We start from the raw sequence: 14,989 nt of genomic DNA, 5'->3' as shown, positions 1-14,989 counted from the left end.
AAAAATGAAACAGGACCCATGCCTCACACCATATACAAAAACTAACTCAAAATGGATTAAAGACCTAAACATAAAGCCAAAAACTATGAAGTTCATACAGGAAAAAATAGGATCAACACTTGAGGCCCTAATACACGGCATTAACATGATACAAACCACAACCAACAACAAAAAAGCTTCAGAGGATAAGCTACATCTTCTAAAAATTAAACACTTATGCTCATCAAAAGACTTCACCAAAAAAGTAAAAAGAGAACCTACAGACTGGAAAAAAATTTTTTTGACTGTTACAAATCAGGCAATGGTGTAATCTCTAAAATCTACAGTAAATCCAACACCTCTACAACAAAAAGACAAATAATCCAATAAAAAAAATGGGTAAAGGAAATGAACAGACACTTCACCAAAGAAGACATTCAAGCGGCCAACAGACACATGAGGAAATGCTGATGATCTGCAGCCATCAGACAAAATGCAAATTGAAACCACAATGAGATACCATTTCACCCCTGCATTGCTGGCATGAATCAATAAAACAGCAAGTATTACATGTTGGAGAGGCTGTGGGGAGATCAGAACTCTTATGCACTGCTGGTGGGAATGAAAAATGATATAACCATTTTGGAAAATGATATGGTACTTCCTTAGAAAGCTAGGAAGAGAAATACAGTAGATCCAGCAATTCCACTCCTAGGAATATATCCTAGAGAAGTGAGTCATCACAAGGACAGACATAGGCACACCCATGTTCATTGCAGTGTTGTTCACAATAGCAAGAAGATGGAAACAGCCTAGATGCCCATCAACAGAAGAATGGGTAAACAAACTGCGGTATATATACTCAATGGAGTATTGCACAACCATAAAGAACAGTGATGAATCTGTGAAGCATTTCATAACATGGATGAATCTGGAGGACATTATGCTGAGTGAAATAAGTCAATTACAAAAGGACAAATCCTATATGAAACCACTACTCTAAATACTCATGAAAACGTTTACATACAAAAAGAATCAATCTTTGATGGTTATGAAGGAGAGGAAGGGTGGGGATGGAAAAACACTTAATAGACAAAAGATAAGTGGAGACTTTGGTAAAGGGTAATAAGTACACAATACCGGGGAAGCCAGCACAACCTGTACAAGGCAAGATCATGGAAGCTCCATAGACATATCCAAACTCCCTGAGGGACCAGTTGCTGGGATGAGGGCTATGGGGACCATGATCTCAAGGAATTTCTAGCTCAATTGGCATAATATAGTTTATAAAGAAAATGTTCTACATTCTATTTTGATGAGTGGTGTCTAGGGTCTTAAAAGCCTGTGAGCAGCCATCTAGGATACTCCACTGGTCTTACCCTTTCCGGAGCAAGGAAGAGTGAACAAAATTAAAGATACAAGGGAAAGATTAGTCCAAAGGACTAATGGACCACACCTACCATGGCCTCCACCAGATTGAGTCCAGAACAACGAGATGGTGTCCGGCTACCACCACTAACCGCTCTGACAGGGGTCACAATAGAGGGTCCCAGACAGAGCTGGAGAAAAACGTAGAACAAAATTCTGACTAAAAAGAAAGACCAGACTTGCTGGCCTGACAGAGACTAGAGAAACGCTGAGAGTATGGCCCCCGGTCACTCTTTCAGCTCAGTAATGAGGTCACTCCTGAGGTTCAACTTGCAGCCGAATTGAACAGGCCCATGGAACAAAAGAAGAGTAAAGGGGCGCACCAGCCCTGGGGCAGGGACTGGAAGGCAGGATGAAATAGGAAAGCTGGTAATAAGAAACACAAGGTTGAGAAGGCAGAGTGCTGACATGTCATGGGTTTGTTAACCAGTGTCATAGAACAACGTGTGTACTAACTGATAGGAAACTAGTTTGTTCTGTAAACTTCATCTAAAATACAATAAAAACAAACAAACAAATAAATAAGATATTTTACCAAACGGATGCAGAACTGGAGTTGGTCACTCGACTATGCCATGAAATTTGGAAGACAGCTACTTGGCCAATCAAATGGAAGAGATCCATATTTGTGCCCATTCCAAAGAAAACTGGTCCAATAGAATGCAGAAATTATCTAACAATATCACTAATATCACATGCACATAAAAATTTGGCCGAAGATGATTAAAAAATGGTTGTACCAGGGAACTGCCAGATTTCAAGCCATATTCAGAAGAGAATGTAGAATATAGGGTATTATTGCTGATGTCAGAACTCTCTTGGCTGAATGTAGAGACAACCAGAAAGGTGTTTACCTGTATTGTATTGACTATGCAAAGGCATTTGACTGTGCGAATCATAACAAATTATGGATAACATTGCAAAGTCTGAGAATTCCAGAGCAGTTGATTGTGCACATGAGGACTTTGTACTCAGATCAATAGGCAGTCATTCGAACAGAACAAGGGAATACCATATGGTTTAAAGTTAGGAAAGGTGTGTGTCAGGGCTGCATCGTTTCACCATGCTTGTTCAATCTGTACCCTGAGCAAGTAACCTGAGAAGCTGGAGTATATGAAGAAGACTGGGGCATCAGGATTGGCGGAAGACCCATTAACAACCTATATTATGCAGACGACACAACCTTGCTTGCTTAAAGTGAAGGGAACATAAAGTGCTTACTAATTAAATTCAAAGACCACAGACTTCAGTATGGATTACACCTCAACATAAAGAAAACAAAAATCCTCACAACTGGACCAGTAAGCAACATCATGATGAAAGAGAAAGTATTGAAGTTGTAAAGGATTTCATTTTCCTCGGATCCACAATCAACACCCATGGAAGCAGCAGTCAAGATATCAAACAACATATAGCAGTGGGCATAGGTGCTGCAAGAGACCTCTTTACAGTGTTGAAAGCAAAGATGTCACTTTAAGGATTAAGGTGCACCTGACTCAAGCCATGGTGTTTTCATCACCTCATATGCACATGAAACCTGGGCAATGAATAAGGAAGACGGAAGAAGAATTGAAGCTTTTGGATTATGGCGTTGGTGAAGAATATTGAATATACTATGGACTGCCAGAAGAACGAACAAATCTATCTTGAAAGAAGTACAGCCAGAATGTGCATTAGAAGCAAGGATGGCAAGACTATGTTTCACATACTTGGAACATGTTATCAGAAGGGACCACTCCTTGGATAAGACATCACGCTTCCTAAAGTAGAGGGTAGCAAAAAAGAGAGGAAGACCCTCACGGAGATGCGTCTACACAGTACAAACAATGGGCTCAAACATAACAATGATTGTGAGGATGGGGCACCACTGGACAGTGTTATATTCTGCTGTACATAGGGTAGCTCTGGGTCGGAAACGGCTTGATGGCACCTAACAACAACAACAGTGCTGTTGGAACAAATAAATACCACAAGTGGGTGGCTTCAAAGAAAAACAAAAAAATTTTTTGTTACTATTCTGGGGGTTAAACGTTCAAATGAGAGTTTCAGCCATGTCAGTTCTTTCTCTAGGCCTCCCTGCTAGTTTCCTGTGTCTGCACGGGATCCTTGGTGTTCCTTTGCTTGTACAGTCTTCCTCACATGTCTTCTCCCTGTGTGTGTCTCTATGTCTATTCGGTTTTTTGTTGTTGTTTGTTTGCTTTTATTCTTTAGGGAGAAAACATGTATAATGGAGTTACCTATGTATCTATTATTATTAGGATTTTTTTCTCCATTTGTATCTTTTTAATTTTTGTATGATTTATCTTGTTATTATTTCATATATACAGCAAAACATACACCTATCCAATACTTTCTACGTGTAAAATTCAGTGACATTGATTACATTCTTGGAGTTGTGCAACCATTCTCTCTCTCCTTTCCTGAGTTGTTCCTGCCCCATTAACATAAACTCATTTCCCTTTTATGAGTCTTATCTTTCAATTTTCTGTTGTCAGTTTGATCCCATATGCATAGATCTTGGAAGAGCATAATGCTCAAGGCAGACATTCTTTACTAGTAAAGCTAAACTGTTGTTTAGTTTTAAGAAGACTTCAAGGGATATTTTTGTTTTAAGGTTTAATATTGCCAGGGCAATAGTTTCAGGTTTTCATCCAGCCTCCATGGCTCCATAAGGACCGTATTCCATGAGAATTTGAATTGTATTCTGCATATCCCCACCCCCTTTTTGATCAAGATTTTTCCACAGAAGTTTTGATCAAAATGTTCGGTAATGATAACCAAGCACCATCCAGTTCTTCTGGCCTCATGGCAAAGGAGGTAGTTGTTCACGGAGGCAGTTAGCAAAGACATTTTATTTCTTCCTTCTGTTTGAGAATCCTTCCTCTGTTTCTCCAGACACATAGAGACCAATTGTTGTGCCTTGGATGGCCACCAGCAAGCTTTTAAGGTCTCAAGCACTATGAAATGAACTAGGCGGTGGAACAGAACCCCTAAACACGTTATTAGGACAATTAACTGTGATGTTACATGAAACCATGGCCTAAAACCTCCAAATGGAGGAATCAAATTCCATAAGATGTATGGCTGTACATAGCAGCCTCAGCAGCTGTTTTTTGTTTTTTCTGTCATCCTTGTAAATATATCTATCCAAAACTTCTTGTAGGTGTTCAACTTATTGATAGCAATTAATCAGCTGTGCAAACCTACCCTTAAGCAATGTGATTTTAGCATCACCTTAAACCAAAACTCAGAGCTACATATGCAATAACTGCATTTTCCCCTCCCACCGTCCCCTAATAATCGCTAATAAACTTGGGTATCTATATGTTTGTCTGTTCTTGCCCTTTTATACGTGAGGTCTGTTAGTTTTTTGAGGAACTGCCACCCTGTTTCCCAGAATGGCTGTACCATTTTGCACTTCCACCAGCAATGGTTAAGGATTCCAATTTCCTCCCATCATGTCTAACATTTTTTATTTTCTGTCTTGTTAATTTTAGTAATCCAGGGGGAGTTCAATGGTACCTCATTGTGGTTTTGATTTGCACCTGACTGATAGCTAATGAAATTGAGCACCTTTTTGTGTATTTGGTGGTCATTTGAATGTCCTCTTCAGTGAAGTATCTATTCCAACCCTTTGTCTGTTTTATGATTGGGTTATATGTATTTTTTTGTACTTAAGTTTTTGAAGTTTTATATATATTTTGGTTATTAGATTCTTATTGGATGTATGGTTTTTCAAAGATATACTGTCATTCAATATCTTGTGTTTTCACTTTTTTTGTCAAGTCTTTTGATGAACAAAAGTTAATTTTTACAAGGTTCCACTTAATTCATTTTTTTTCTTTTTTTTTTGTCTTTTGCTCTTTGTGTTTTTTGTTATTATAGTAGATAATTCATTTTTAAAAGCTAGGCCCAATCATCTTGCCCCTGCATGCTCTTCTAATAATTTTATGTTTAAGTTCACACATTCAGGTCCTTAATCCATTTTGAACTTCTTTGTGTATGGTGTGAGTCATGGATCCTGTTTTATTTTATTGTATGTGAAAATCCAATTTTCCCAACACCATTTTTGAAGAGACTCTATTTTCCCATCAAATAAATTCAACACTCTGTCAAAATCATTTGACCACAGATGTGTAGGCTTATATTTGAGCTCTCAATTCTATTTCATTGGCCTATGTGCCTATTGCTTACCAGTACCAGGCTGTTTTGATTACTGTAGCTGTAAATTATGTTTTAAAATCAGGAAGAGTGAGTCCTCCTCTGCTGTATTTCTCTCCAACATTGCTTTAGCTGTTTGACACCTTATCATTTGATATAAAGTTGAAGATTGGTGTTCCCATTTCTGTAAAAAAGGCTGACGGAATTTTGATTGGGATTGAGTTGAATCTGTAGATCCCTTTGAGCAGTACTAACATCTGAACAACTGTAAATCTTCCAATCCTTGAAAATGGAAAATCTTTCCATTTATTTAAGTCTTCTTTAATCTATCTCAGCAGTGCTTTATAATTGTCATTGTATAAGTCCTTCATATCTCTGGCTACGTTTATTCCTAAATATGTTATTCTCTTAGATGCTATTGTGAGTGGACTCATTTCTTTAATTTCATTTTCAGATTTCTCGTTACTGCTGTCTAGAAACCCAACTAGTTTTGGTTTGTTGACCTTGTACCCTCCAGCTTTACCAAATTCCTCCATTGTTGTCGTTGTCAGATGCCGTCGAGTTGGTTCCAACTTCTAGTGACCCTATGCACAACAGAACAAAACACTGCTTGGTCCTGCACCATCCTCACAATTCTTGCTATGCTTGAGCTCATCATTGTAGCCACTGAGTCAGTCCATCTCATTGAGGGTCTTCCTCTTTTTCACTGACCACCTACTTTACTAAGCATGATGCCTTTCTCCAGAGCCTGATCCCTTCTGATAACGTGTCCAAAGTATGTGAGACAAAGTCTAGCCGTACTTGCTTCTAAGGAGCATTCTGGTTGTACTCCTTTCAAGACAAATTTGCTCATTCTTTGGCAGTACATGGTATATTCAATATTCTTAGCCAACACCACAATTCAAAAGCATCAGTTCTTCTTTGGTCTTTCTTATGCATTGTCCAGCTTTCCCATGGATATGAGGCATTGAAAACACTAAGGCACACCTTAGTCCTCAAAGTAACATCTTTGCTTTTCGACAGTTTAAAGAAGTCCTTTGCAACCGATTTGTCCAATGCAATGCATCCTTTGATTTCTTTCTTTTTTTTATTGTGCTTTCAGCAAGTTTACTAATGAAGTCAGTCTCTCATACAAAAACTTGTACACACATTGCTAAGCACCCCTAGCTGCTCTCCCCCTAAAGTGAAAGAACACTCCCCCACTCTACCCTGTATTCCCCACGTCATTCATACAGCTCCTGTCCCACTCTGCCTTCTCATCTCACCTCCAGGCAAGAGCTGCCCACATAGTCTTACGTGTCTACTTGACCCAAGAAGCTCACTCGTCACCAGTATCATTTTCTGTCTTATAAGTCCAGTCCAATCCCTCTCTGAAGAGTTGGTTTCGGAAAAGATTCCAGTCTTGGGCTAACAGAGGGTCTGGGGGCCATGACTCCTGGGATCCCTCCAGTCTCAGTCAGACCATTAAGTTGGTGTTTTTACAAGAATTTGAGCTCTGCATCCCACTGTCCTCCTGCTCCATCAGGAATTCTCTGTTGTGTTTCCTATCAGGGTAGTCATTGGTGGTAGCAGTGCACCACCCAGAACTTCCAGAATAAGGATGATGGAGTCTATGGTGTATGTGGCCCTTTCTGTCTTTTGGGATCATATTTATCTTGTGTCTTTTGTGTTCTTCATTCTCCTTTGCTCCAGCTGGGTTGCGACTTACTGATGCTTCTTAGATGGCCACTTACTAGCGCCAAAGACCTTAGATGCCACTCAGCAAAGTGGGATGCATAAAAAAAAAAAAAGTGGGATGCATAACGTTTCCTTAATGCATTTTGTTATGCCAATTGACCTAGATGTCCCCTGAAACCATGTTTCCCAGACCCCTGTCCCTGCTACTCTGGCCTTCAAAGTGTTCAGTTGTATTTAGGGAACTTCTTTGCTTTTGGTTTATTCCAGTTGTGCTGAACTCCCCTGTGTTGTGTGTTGTCTTTTCCTTTACCTAAAATAGTTCTTGTCTACTATCTAATTAATGAATACACCCCTTCTTCAACCTTGTTTGCTGAAAGTGAAGAGGACTTGAAGCACTTACTAATGAAGATCAAAGACCAGAGCCTTCAGTACAGCTTGCACCTCAACATAAAGGAAAGGAAAATCCTCACAACTGGACCAATGAGCAACATCATGATAAACAGAGAAAAGATTGAAGTTGTCAAGGACTTTATTTTACTTGGATCCACAATCTACAGCCATGGAAGCAGCAGTCAAGAAATCAAAAGATGCGTTGCATTGGTAAATCTGCTGCAAAAGACCTCTTTAAAGTGTTGAAGAGCAAAGATGTCACCTTGAAGACTAAGGTGCACCTGACCCAAGCCATGGTATTTTCAATTGCATCATATGCATATGAAAGTTGGACAATAAATAAGGAAGACCGAAGAATTGATGCCTTTGAATTGTGGTATTGCCGAAGAATATCGAATATACCATGGACTACCAAAAGAACGAACAAATCTGTCTCAGAAGAAGTACAACCAGAATGCTCTTTAGAAGCAAGGATGACGAGACTGCGTCTTACATACTTTGGACATATTGTCAGAAGGGATCAGCCCCTGGAGAAGAACATCATGCTTGGCAGAGTACAGGGTCAGTGGAAAAGAGGAAGACCCTCAATGAGGTGAATTGACACAGTGGCTGCAACAATGAGCTCAAGCATAACAATGATTGTAAGGATGGCTTAGGACAGGGCAGTGTTTCATTCTGTTGTGCATAGGGTCGCTATGAGTCGGAACCGACTCGACGGCACCTAACAACAACAACAACCTCTTCCTCCCTCCCCACCCATGTAACCATCAAAGGATATTTTCCTTTGTGCTTAAACTTTTTCTTGAGTTCTTGTAATAGTGGTCTCATACAATATTTTTCCTTTTGCAACTGACTAATTTCACTCAGCATAATGCCTTCCAGATTCCTCTATGTTATGCAGTGCTTCAGGGATTCATCATTGTTCAGAATCATTGTGTAGTATTCCATTATGTAAATATACTATAATTTATTTATCCATTCATCCGTTGATGGGTAACTTGGTTGCTTCCAACTTTTTGCTATTGCAAACACTGCTGCAATGAACATGGGTGTGCATATATCTGTTCATGTAAAGGCTCTTATTTCTCTAGGATATATTCCAAGGAGTGAGATTGTTGGATCCTATGGTAGTTCTATTTCTAGCTTTTTAAGGAAGCCCCAGATTGATTTCCAAAGTGATTGTACCATTTTACATCCCCACCTGCAGTGTATAAGTGTTCCAGTTTCTCCACATCGTCTGCAACACCTATTATTTTGTGCTTTTTGGATTAATGCCAGCTTTGTTGGGGTGAGATGGTATCTCATTTTAGTTTTAATTTGCATCTCTCCAATCGACTCGACAGCACCGGGTACTGGGTTTTAATGGCTAATAATCGTAAACATTTCCTCATGTATCTGTTAGCTGCCTGAATATCTTCTTAGGTGAAGTGCCTGTTCATATCCTTTGCCCATTTTTTAATTGGGTCATTTGTCTTTTTGTTGTTGAGTTTTTGCAGTATTATGTAGATTTTGGAGATCAGATGCTGATCGGATTTGTTATAGCCAAAAACTTTTTCCCAGTCTGTAGGTAGTCTTTTTACTCTTTTGTTGAAGTCTTTGGATGATCGTGTTTGATTTTTAGGAGCTCCCAGTTATCTAGTTTCTCTTCTCGTGTTTGGGCATTGTTAGTAATATTTTGTATACTGTTTATACCATGTATTAGGGCTCCTAGATTTTCCTATTTTTTTCCTCCATGATCTTTATTGTTTTAGATTTTATACGTAGGTTTTGATCCATTTTGAGTTAGTTTTTGTGCGTGGTGTGAGCTATGGATCTTGTTTAATTTTTTTACAGAAGGATATCCAGTTATGCCAGCACCATTTGTTAAAGGGACTGTCTTTTCCCCATTTAACAGACTTTGAGCTTTTGTCAAATATCAGCTGCTCATATGTGGATGGATTTATGTCTGGATTCTCGATTCTGTCCCATTGGTCTATGTATCTACTGTTGTGCCAGTACTATGCTGTTTTGACTACTGTGGCAGTATAATACATTCTGAAATCAGGTGGTGTGAGGCCTCCCACTTTTTTCTTGTTTTTCAGTACTGCTTTAATTATCAAAAAAATCTTCCCCTTCCAAATGAAGTTGGTGATTTGTTTCTCCAACTCATTTAAAAAAGTTATTTGATGGTTACAACGGTGAGGAGAGTGGAGGAAAATTCACTAACTAGATGGTAGACAAGAACCATGTTCTGTGAAGGGAAATACAGGGGAAGTCAGCACAACTGGACCAAAGCAAAAGCTAAGAAGTTTCCTGAACACATCTAAACACTTTGAGAGACTAAGTAGCTGGGGCTGGGGCCTGGGGCTGTAGTTTTGGGGGGCATGTAGGTCAACTGGCATAACAAAGTTTATTAAGAAAATATTCTGCATCCCACTTTGGTGAGTTTCCTCTGGGGTCTTAAAAGCTTGCAAGTGGCCATCTAAGATGCATCAATTGGTCCCATCCCACTTGGAGCAAAGGAGAAGAACACCAAAGACACAAGAAAAATATTAGCCTATGAGACTAAAGAACCACATAAACTAGCCTGAGACCAGAAGAACTAGATGGGGCCCAGTTACCACCAGTGAATGCCCTGGCAGGAAACACAACAGAGAGCCATGGACGGAGCTGGAAAAAAGTGCAGAGCAAAGCTCAAATTCACATAAAAAGACCAGACGTAATTTTCTGACAGAAGCTGGAAGAACTCCCAAAGCTATGGCCCCTAGATGCTCTTTTAACCCAGCACTGAAACCATTCCTGAAGCCCATTTCTCAGACAAAGGTTAGACAGGACTATAACAAAAAATAATACACATGAGGAGTGTGCTTCTTAGTTCAATCAGATACACAAGACCACATGGGTGGCTCCTGTCTGGAGGCTGGTTGAGAAGGCAGAAAGGGACAGTAACTAATTGAATGGGGAACCTGGGGTGGAAAGGGAGAGTATGCTGTCACATTGTGGGGATTGAGACTAATGTCACAAAACAATATGTGCATAAATTTTTGTATGAGAAATTAACATAAGTTATAAGCTTTCACCTAAAACACACACACACAAAAAGTGCATAGTCTAGGATATAGATCCATAGATAGGAAAGAAACTGTAGACTTAAGGGATTAGTAAAGTAGGTGTCTGGGCTGATAATCAAGGCCAATTAAATTAGAGAAGATGTGATAATAGTGGAATGTAAACTCACTGGTTTGTCTACTAAAAGCTGAACACCAATATTAGAGTGCTTTTGATAAAGGACAAAAAGAAAAATGAAAAAAAAAATACTTTTCATGTCTTTTTAAGTATTTAGGAAGCTTTGTTTCTCAACCTAATCACCGGGAACTACAGACCCAGTCCTTGCTGCCCTCTGAGGGCCCCCAGCCACGCTCCTTCCTTAGGTATAACTGCAGGAGGAAGTTACCAAGTCTGAAGCCTCAGGGCTGTCCTTGCACCTTCCCTCTCCCTCATCTTCCTTTGCACTACTGAGTAGTCAATACCTGTCACTTATCCTTCATAATGTCTTTTGAATATTTCCTTCTATATTACAGATGAGAAAAGAGAGACACAAAAGTTCAGTCAGTAGTCCCTTGTCACACAGCTAAGTGGTCTGAAAGACAAATTTGGAATGCAAACTATCTGGTTTCTAGTCTAGTGACTTGTCCCCTTTGCTCTTTCTCCTATGAGGGGACAAACTCTACCTATTTGTTTCAAATCTAATGTGCTTTAACAAGGACCAGGAATTGAAGAGTTGGTCTTTTAGGACTGTACCATTTCCCCTAAAAAGGTGTCATCTTTCCTTCCAGGATGAGTTTCCCAGCAGTGAGAGACATATGAAGGAAAGTAGGCTCAGTCCAGGCACACAATTTGTTGCCCAGTGCTCAGCACCAAAACTCAAATTATCCCCCACAACTCATCATGCACCTTCATTTCCAGGACCTTTTACCTGGAATATTACTGTGCCTTATGTCTCCTTGGTAGGAGGAAAGATTTCTTGGTTTATAGAACTCTACACAGAAACCCCTCCCATTGCAATCAGTCTCAGTGCAAGGCAGCTGGCAGGCAGTGCTCTTGATCACTAGGTTTATCTCTTCTGATAAACTGTGACATCTATGGAAAAACCAATGCCCAGAATAACCTGTAGATGAGCACACATCAGACCCAGAAGCACTGAGTGAAGCCTGTCTACCTTCTACTTTATCCGTGGAATAGCTGTAGCCTGGTGGAACTGAGACCTCAGTGAATCCCCCAGAGTCACTCAGGAACTGGGAATGTGACAACTCAGGTCAGCTCCCACTCATCCTGGGGCTGTTTTCATTTGAATTTTCAACTCCAAGACCACTATCCTTACCTCTGCTGATGCATAGGTGCCAAATCCCAGGACAGGAATGAAGTGACCATCACTTAGTTTCACACGTTGATGTTTGAGATCCATCTTCTGTCACTGTCCTGACTAAGTGGAACCTGTTTTCTTTAGTCTGCTTTCCCAGAGAGACGAGCAACAGGAACGCAACACTCCAATTTCCCTGGTCAATTGTTACTTAAAGGTTATGTAGGAGGGGCCAAGATTAAAGAAGTATTCCAAGGAGTGAGTCAGAATTGACTCCATGGCAATGGGTTTTTCTTTTTTTTTTTTTCATGTTTTGGAGTAGAAATAGAATTGCCCTTGCATGACTAATTGCCTTTTTTTAAAGAGAATTCTTAATTGTTCCATAATGATAAATTCTTAGTTATTCTATAACAATTAATATCTTGGGTTTGTAAGTTTTCTCTTCAGATCTACCACACATTATCCTAAATTATTAGAAGGTATTTGCTGAGTAAGTAGAAACCTCCATATGCTAACTCTCGCTTATTTTTTGCTGATAGTGATGCCCCTTCGTGATGGTGCACCATTGGAAACATTAAAATATCTTAGACCACACACACACACACACATGCAATTTAAACAAATGAGTCATGAGCTATTTTTAAAACGTTGAGTTTCAATAATCAAAAGCAGAAATTAAAAGAAAAATTATCATTTTAATTTTCCCATCTACAAAGTTATATCTGTTTCTGCTTCCTTTGTTCTGCAATAAGAATATCCTGACTTCACAAGGCTTCGACTGAAAAAGACAGTCTGGCATGGTGCTTTCTGAATTATAAATAATTAACATCATTTTGCTTCCAGGAGAATGAGTGATTAACATAATTTTGCAATATGCAGCCAGAGCTCTAGAGTGGCTTTCTATCTTTTACCCAGTGTCATAGGTTCTAGAAAAGTATCACAGAGTAGTCAAAAATGTTATATAGAACTATACATATTGTATGGAACTTATGATCTTGCTCTGCAGTGTTTACAAAAGAAAAAAAACTGGAATCGTCTGAAATTGCTATGAATTTGGGGGAATGCTAGGATGCACTGATATCAGGGAATATCATGAAGCCATTAAAAATGAAAAATATAAATACTGTATTTAGGAAGAATTAAAAAATATAGAACAAAAGGATATTAATGTGTTGATTAGAAAAGCAGAATATGTATTGTGCATATAGAATAAAGTTGTATGGTAGCATAATGTGAATTAATGGGAGGGCAATGCCCCAAACTGTTAACAGCAATTATATCTGAATGTAGGACCATGTGTGATTTTTTATTCTCCTGTGGATACTGTCAAAGTCTTGTATAATTATTATGTATCACATTTTTAGTTTCAAAAAACAGTGTTTACTTGTAAAGAGAGAAATTATCTACCCCAGAACAACTGAATACAAGGGAGTTTCCTGGCAGATGCCCAACTCTCTGAACTTTTATCTCACACTACCTTTGTTTACCTGACACAGACCTCACTTGCTGCTCTAAGTGATAATTAAACTTCTGATTATTACCTCTAATTTATAAAATTTTAATTTCAGCAGCATAGCCAAGATGGCAGAATAGACAGACGCTTCCAGTGAGCTTTCTTACAACAAAGACTTGAGAAAACAAGTGAAACAAGTATATTTATGACAAGCTAGGAGCCCTGAACATCAAAGGCAAGGTAGAAAATGAACTGAGGGGCAGGGGGAGGAAGAGATGGTTCAGAAGCAGAGAGGAGTTACCGGACCTGATTTGTGGGAAGCCCTCAGGCAACATTCCCAGGAGCGGTGGCGGTGGGCTGGTACTAGCATTCAGCCACAGTTTCCTCAGGGAGAAGCGGCCAGCCACACAGCCTACTCACACCTCCAGAACCAGAGAAGAATGGCGCTCTCGGCAAAAGCTAAGAACTTGTGTATATTTTCTGGAAACCCTGCTGGTTAGTGGTTAAGTGCTACGGCTGCTAACCAAAGTGTCGGCAGTTCGAATCCGCCAGGCGCTCCTCAGAAACTCTATGGGGCAGTTCTACTCCGTCCTATAGGGTTGCTATGAGTCGGAATCGACTCGAAGGCACTGGGCTTGGGCTTGTGTATATTTTACCGTGCCCTCCCACCCCCAAGCTGCCTTTAGAGGCTGAATTCCCTGGGCCTGAGATAGGCACTGTCGAGCACCTAGAGCCATCTAAGATGCATCAATTGGCCTCAACCCACCTGGAACAAAGAAGAATGAAGAACACCAAGGACACAAGGTAATTATAAGCCCAAGAGACAGAAAGGGCCACATAAACCAGAGACTACATCACCCTGAGACCAGAAGAACTAGACGGTACCTGGCTATAATTGAAGACTGCCCTGACAGGGAACACAACAGAGAACCCTGAGGGAGCAGGAGAGCAGTGGGATGCAGACCCCAAATTCTCATAAAAAGACCGGACTTAATGGTCTGACTGAAACTAAAAGGACCCCAGTGGTCATGGCCCCCAGGCCTTCTGTTGGCCCAGGACAGGAACCATTCCCAAAGCCAACTCTTCAGACAGGGATTGGACTGGACAAGGGGATGGAGAGGGATACTGGTGAGGAGTGAGCTTTTTGGATCAGGTGGACACTTGAGACTATGTTGGCATCTCCTGCCTGGAGGGGAGATGAGAGGGCAGAGGGGTTTAGAAGCTGGCAAAATGGACATGAAAAGAGAGAGTGGAGGGAGGGAGCAGGCTGTCTCATTAGGAGAAGAGCAATTGGGAGTATGTAGCAAGATGTATACAAGTTTTTGTGTGAAAGACTGATTGATTTGTAAACTTTCACTTAAAGCACAATAATTTTTTTTTTTAATTACCTAAAATGAAAAAAAAAAAATTGAATTTCAGAAGTCTCCTTGCATTGCCCTGGGCTGGACTTCCTGGACTCTGCCACCAAATGTTTTCTCTCTTGAACGTTGAGAATTTTTTTTGACAGCCTTTGGATTTAAGGTTTGAAGAGATCCAGATCCTGGTGCCTCCCAGCTGGCCTA

General features: G+C 40.0%; 1 protein-coding gene across 1 annotated transcript in view; it reads right to left on the bottom strand.

Moving 5' to 3' along the window:
• Positions 1-12,137, bottom strand: part of LOC126075019 (prostaglandin-E(2) 9-reductase-like) — an 82,134-nt gene extending 69,997 nt beyond the window's left edge. The window contains exon 1 of the mRNA XM_049882083.1: positions 11,996-12,137. Coding sequence (XP_049738040.1) covers positions 11,996-12,079 — 84 coding nt within the window. The 5' untranslated portion in view covers positions 12,080-12,137. The remainder of the gene's footprint in view (positions 1-11,995) is intronic.
• Between the last annotated feature and the right edge of the window lie 2,852 nt (positions 12,138-14,989).

Source organism: Elephas maximus, chromosome 4 (genome assembly GCF_024166365.1).
Source record: "Elephas maximus indicus isolate mEleMax1 chromosome 4, mEleMax1 primary haplotype, whole genome shotgun sequence".
NCBI classification, from domain to species: Eukaryota; Metazoa; Chordata; class Mammalia; order Proboscidea; family Elephantidae; genus Elephas; species Elephas maximus.
This window is presented reverse-complemented; position numbering and strand designations above follow the sequence as displayed.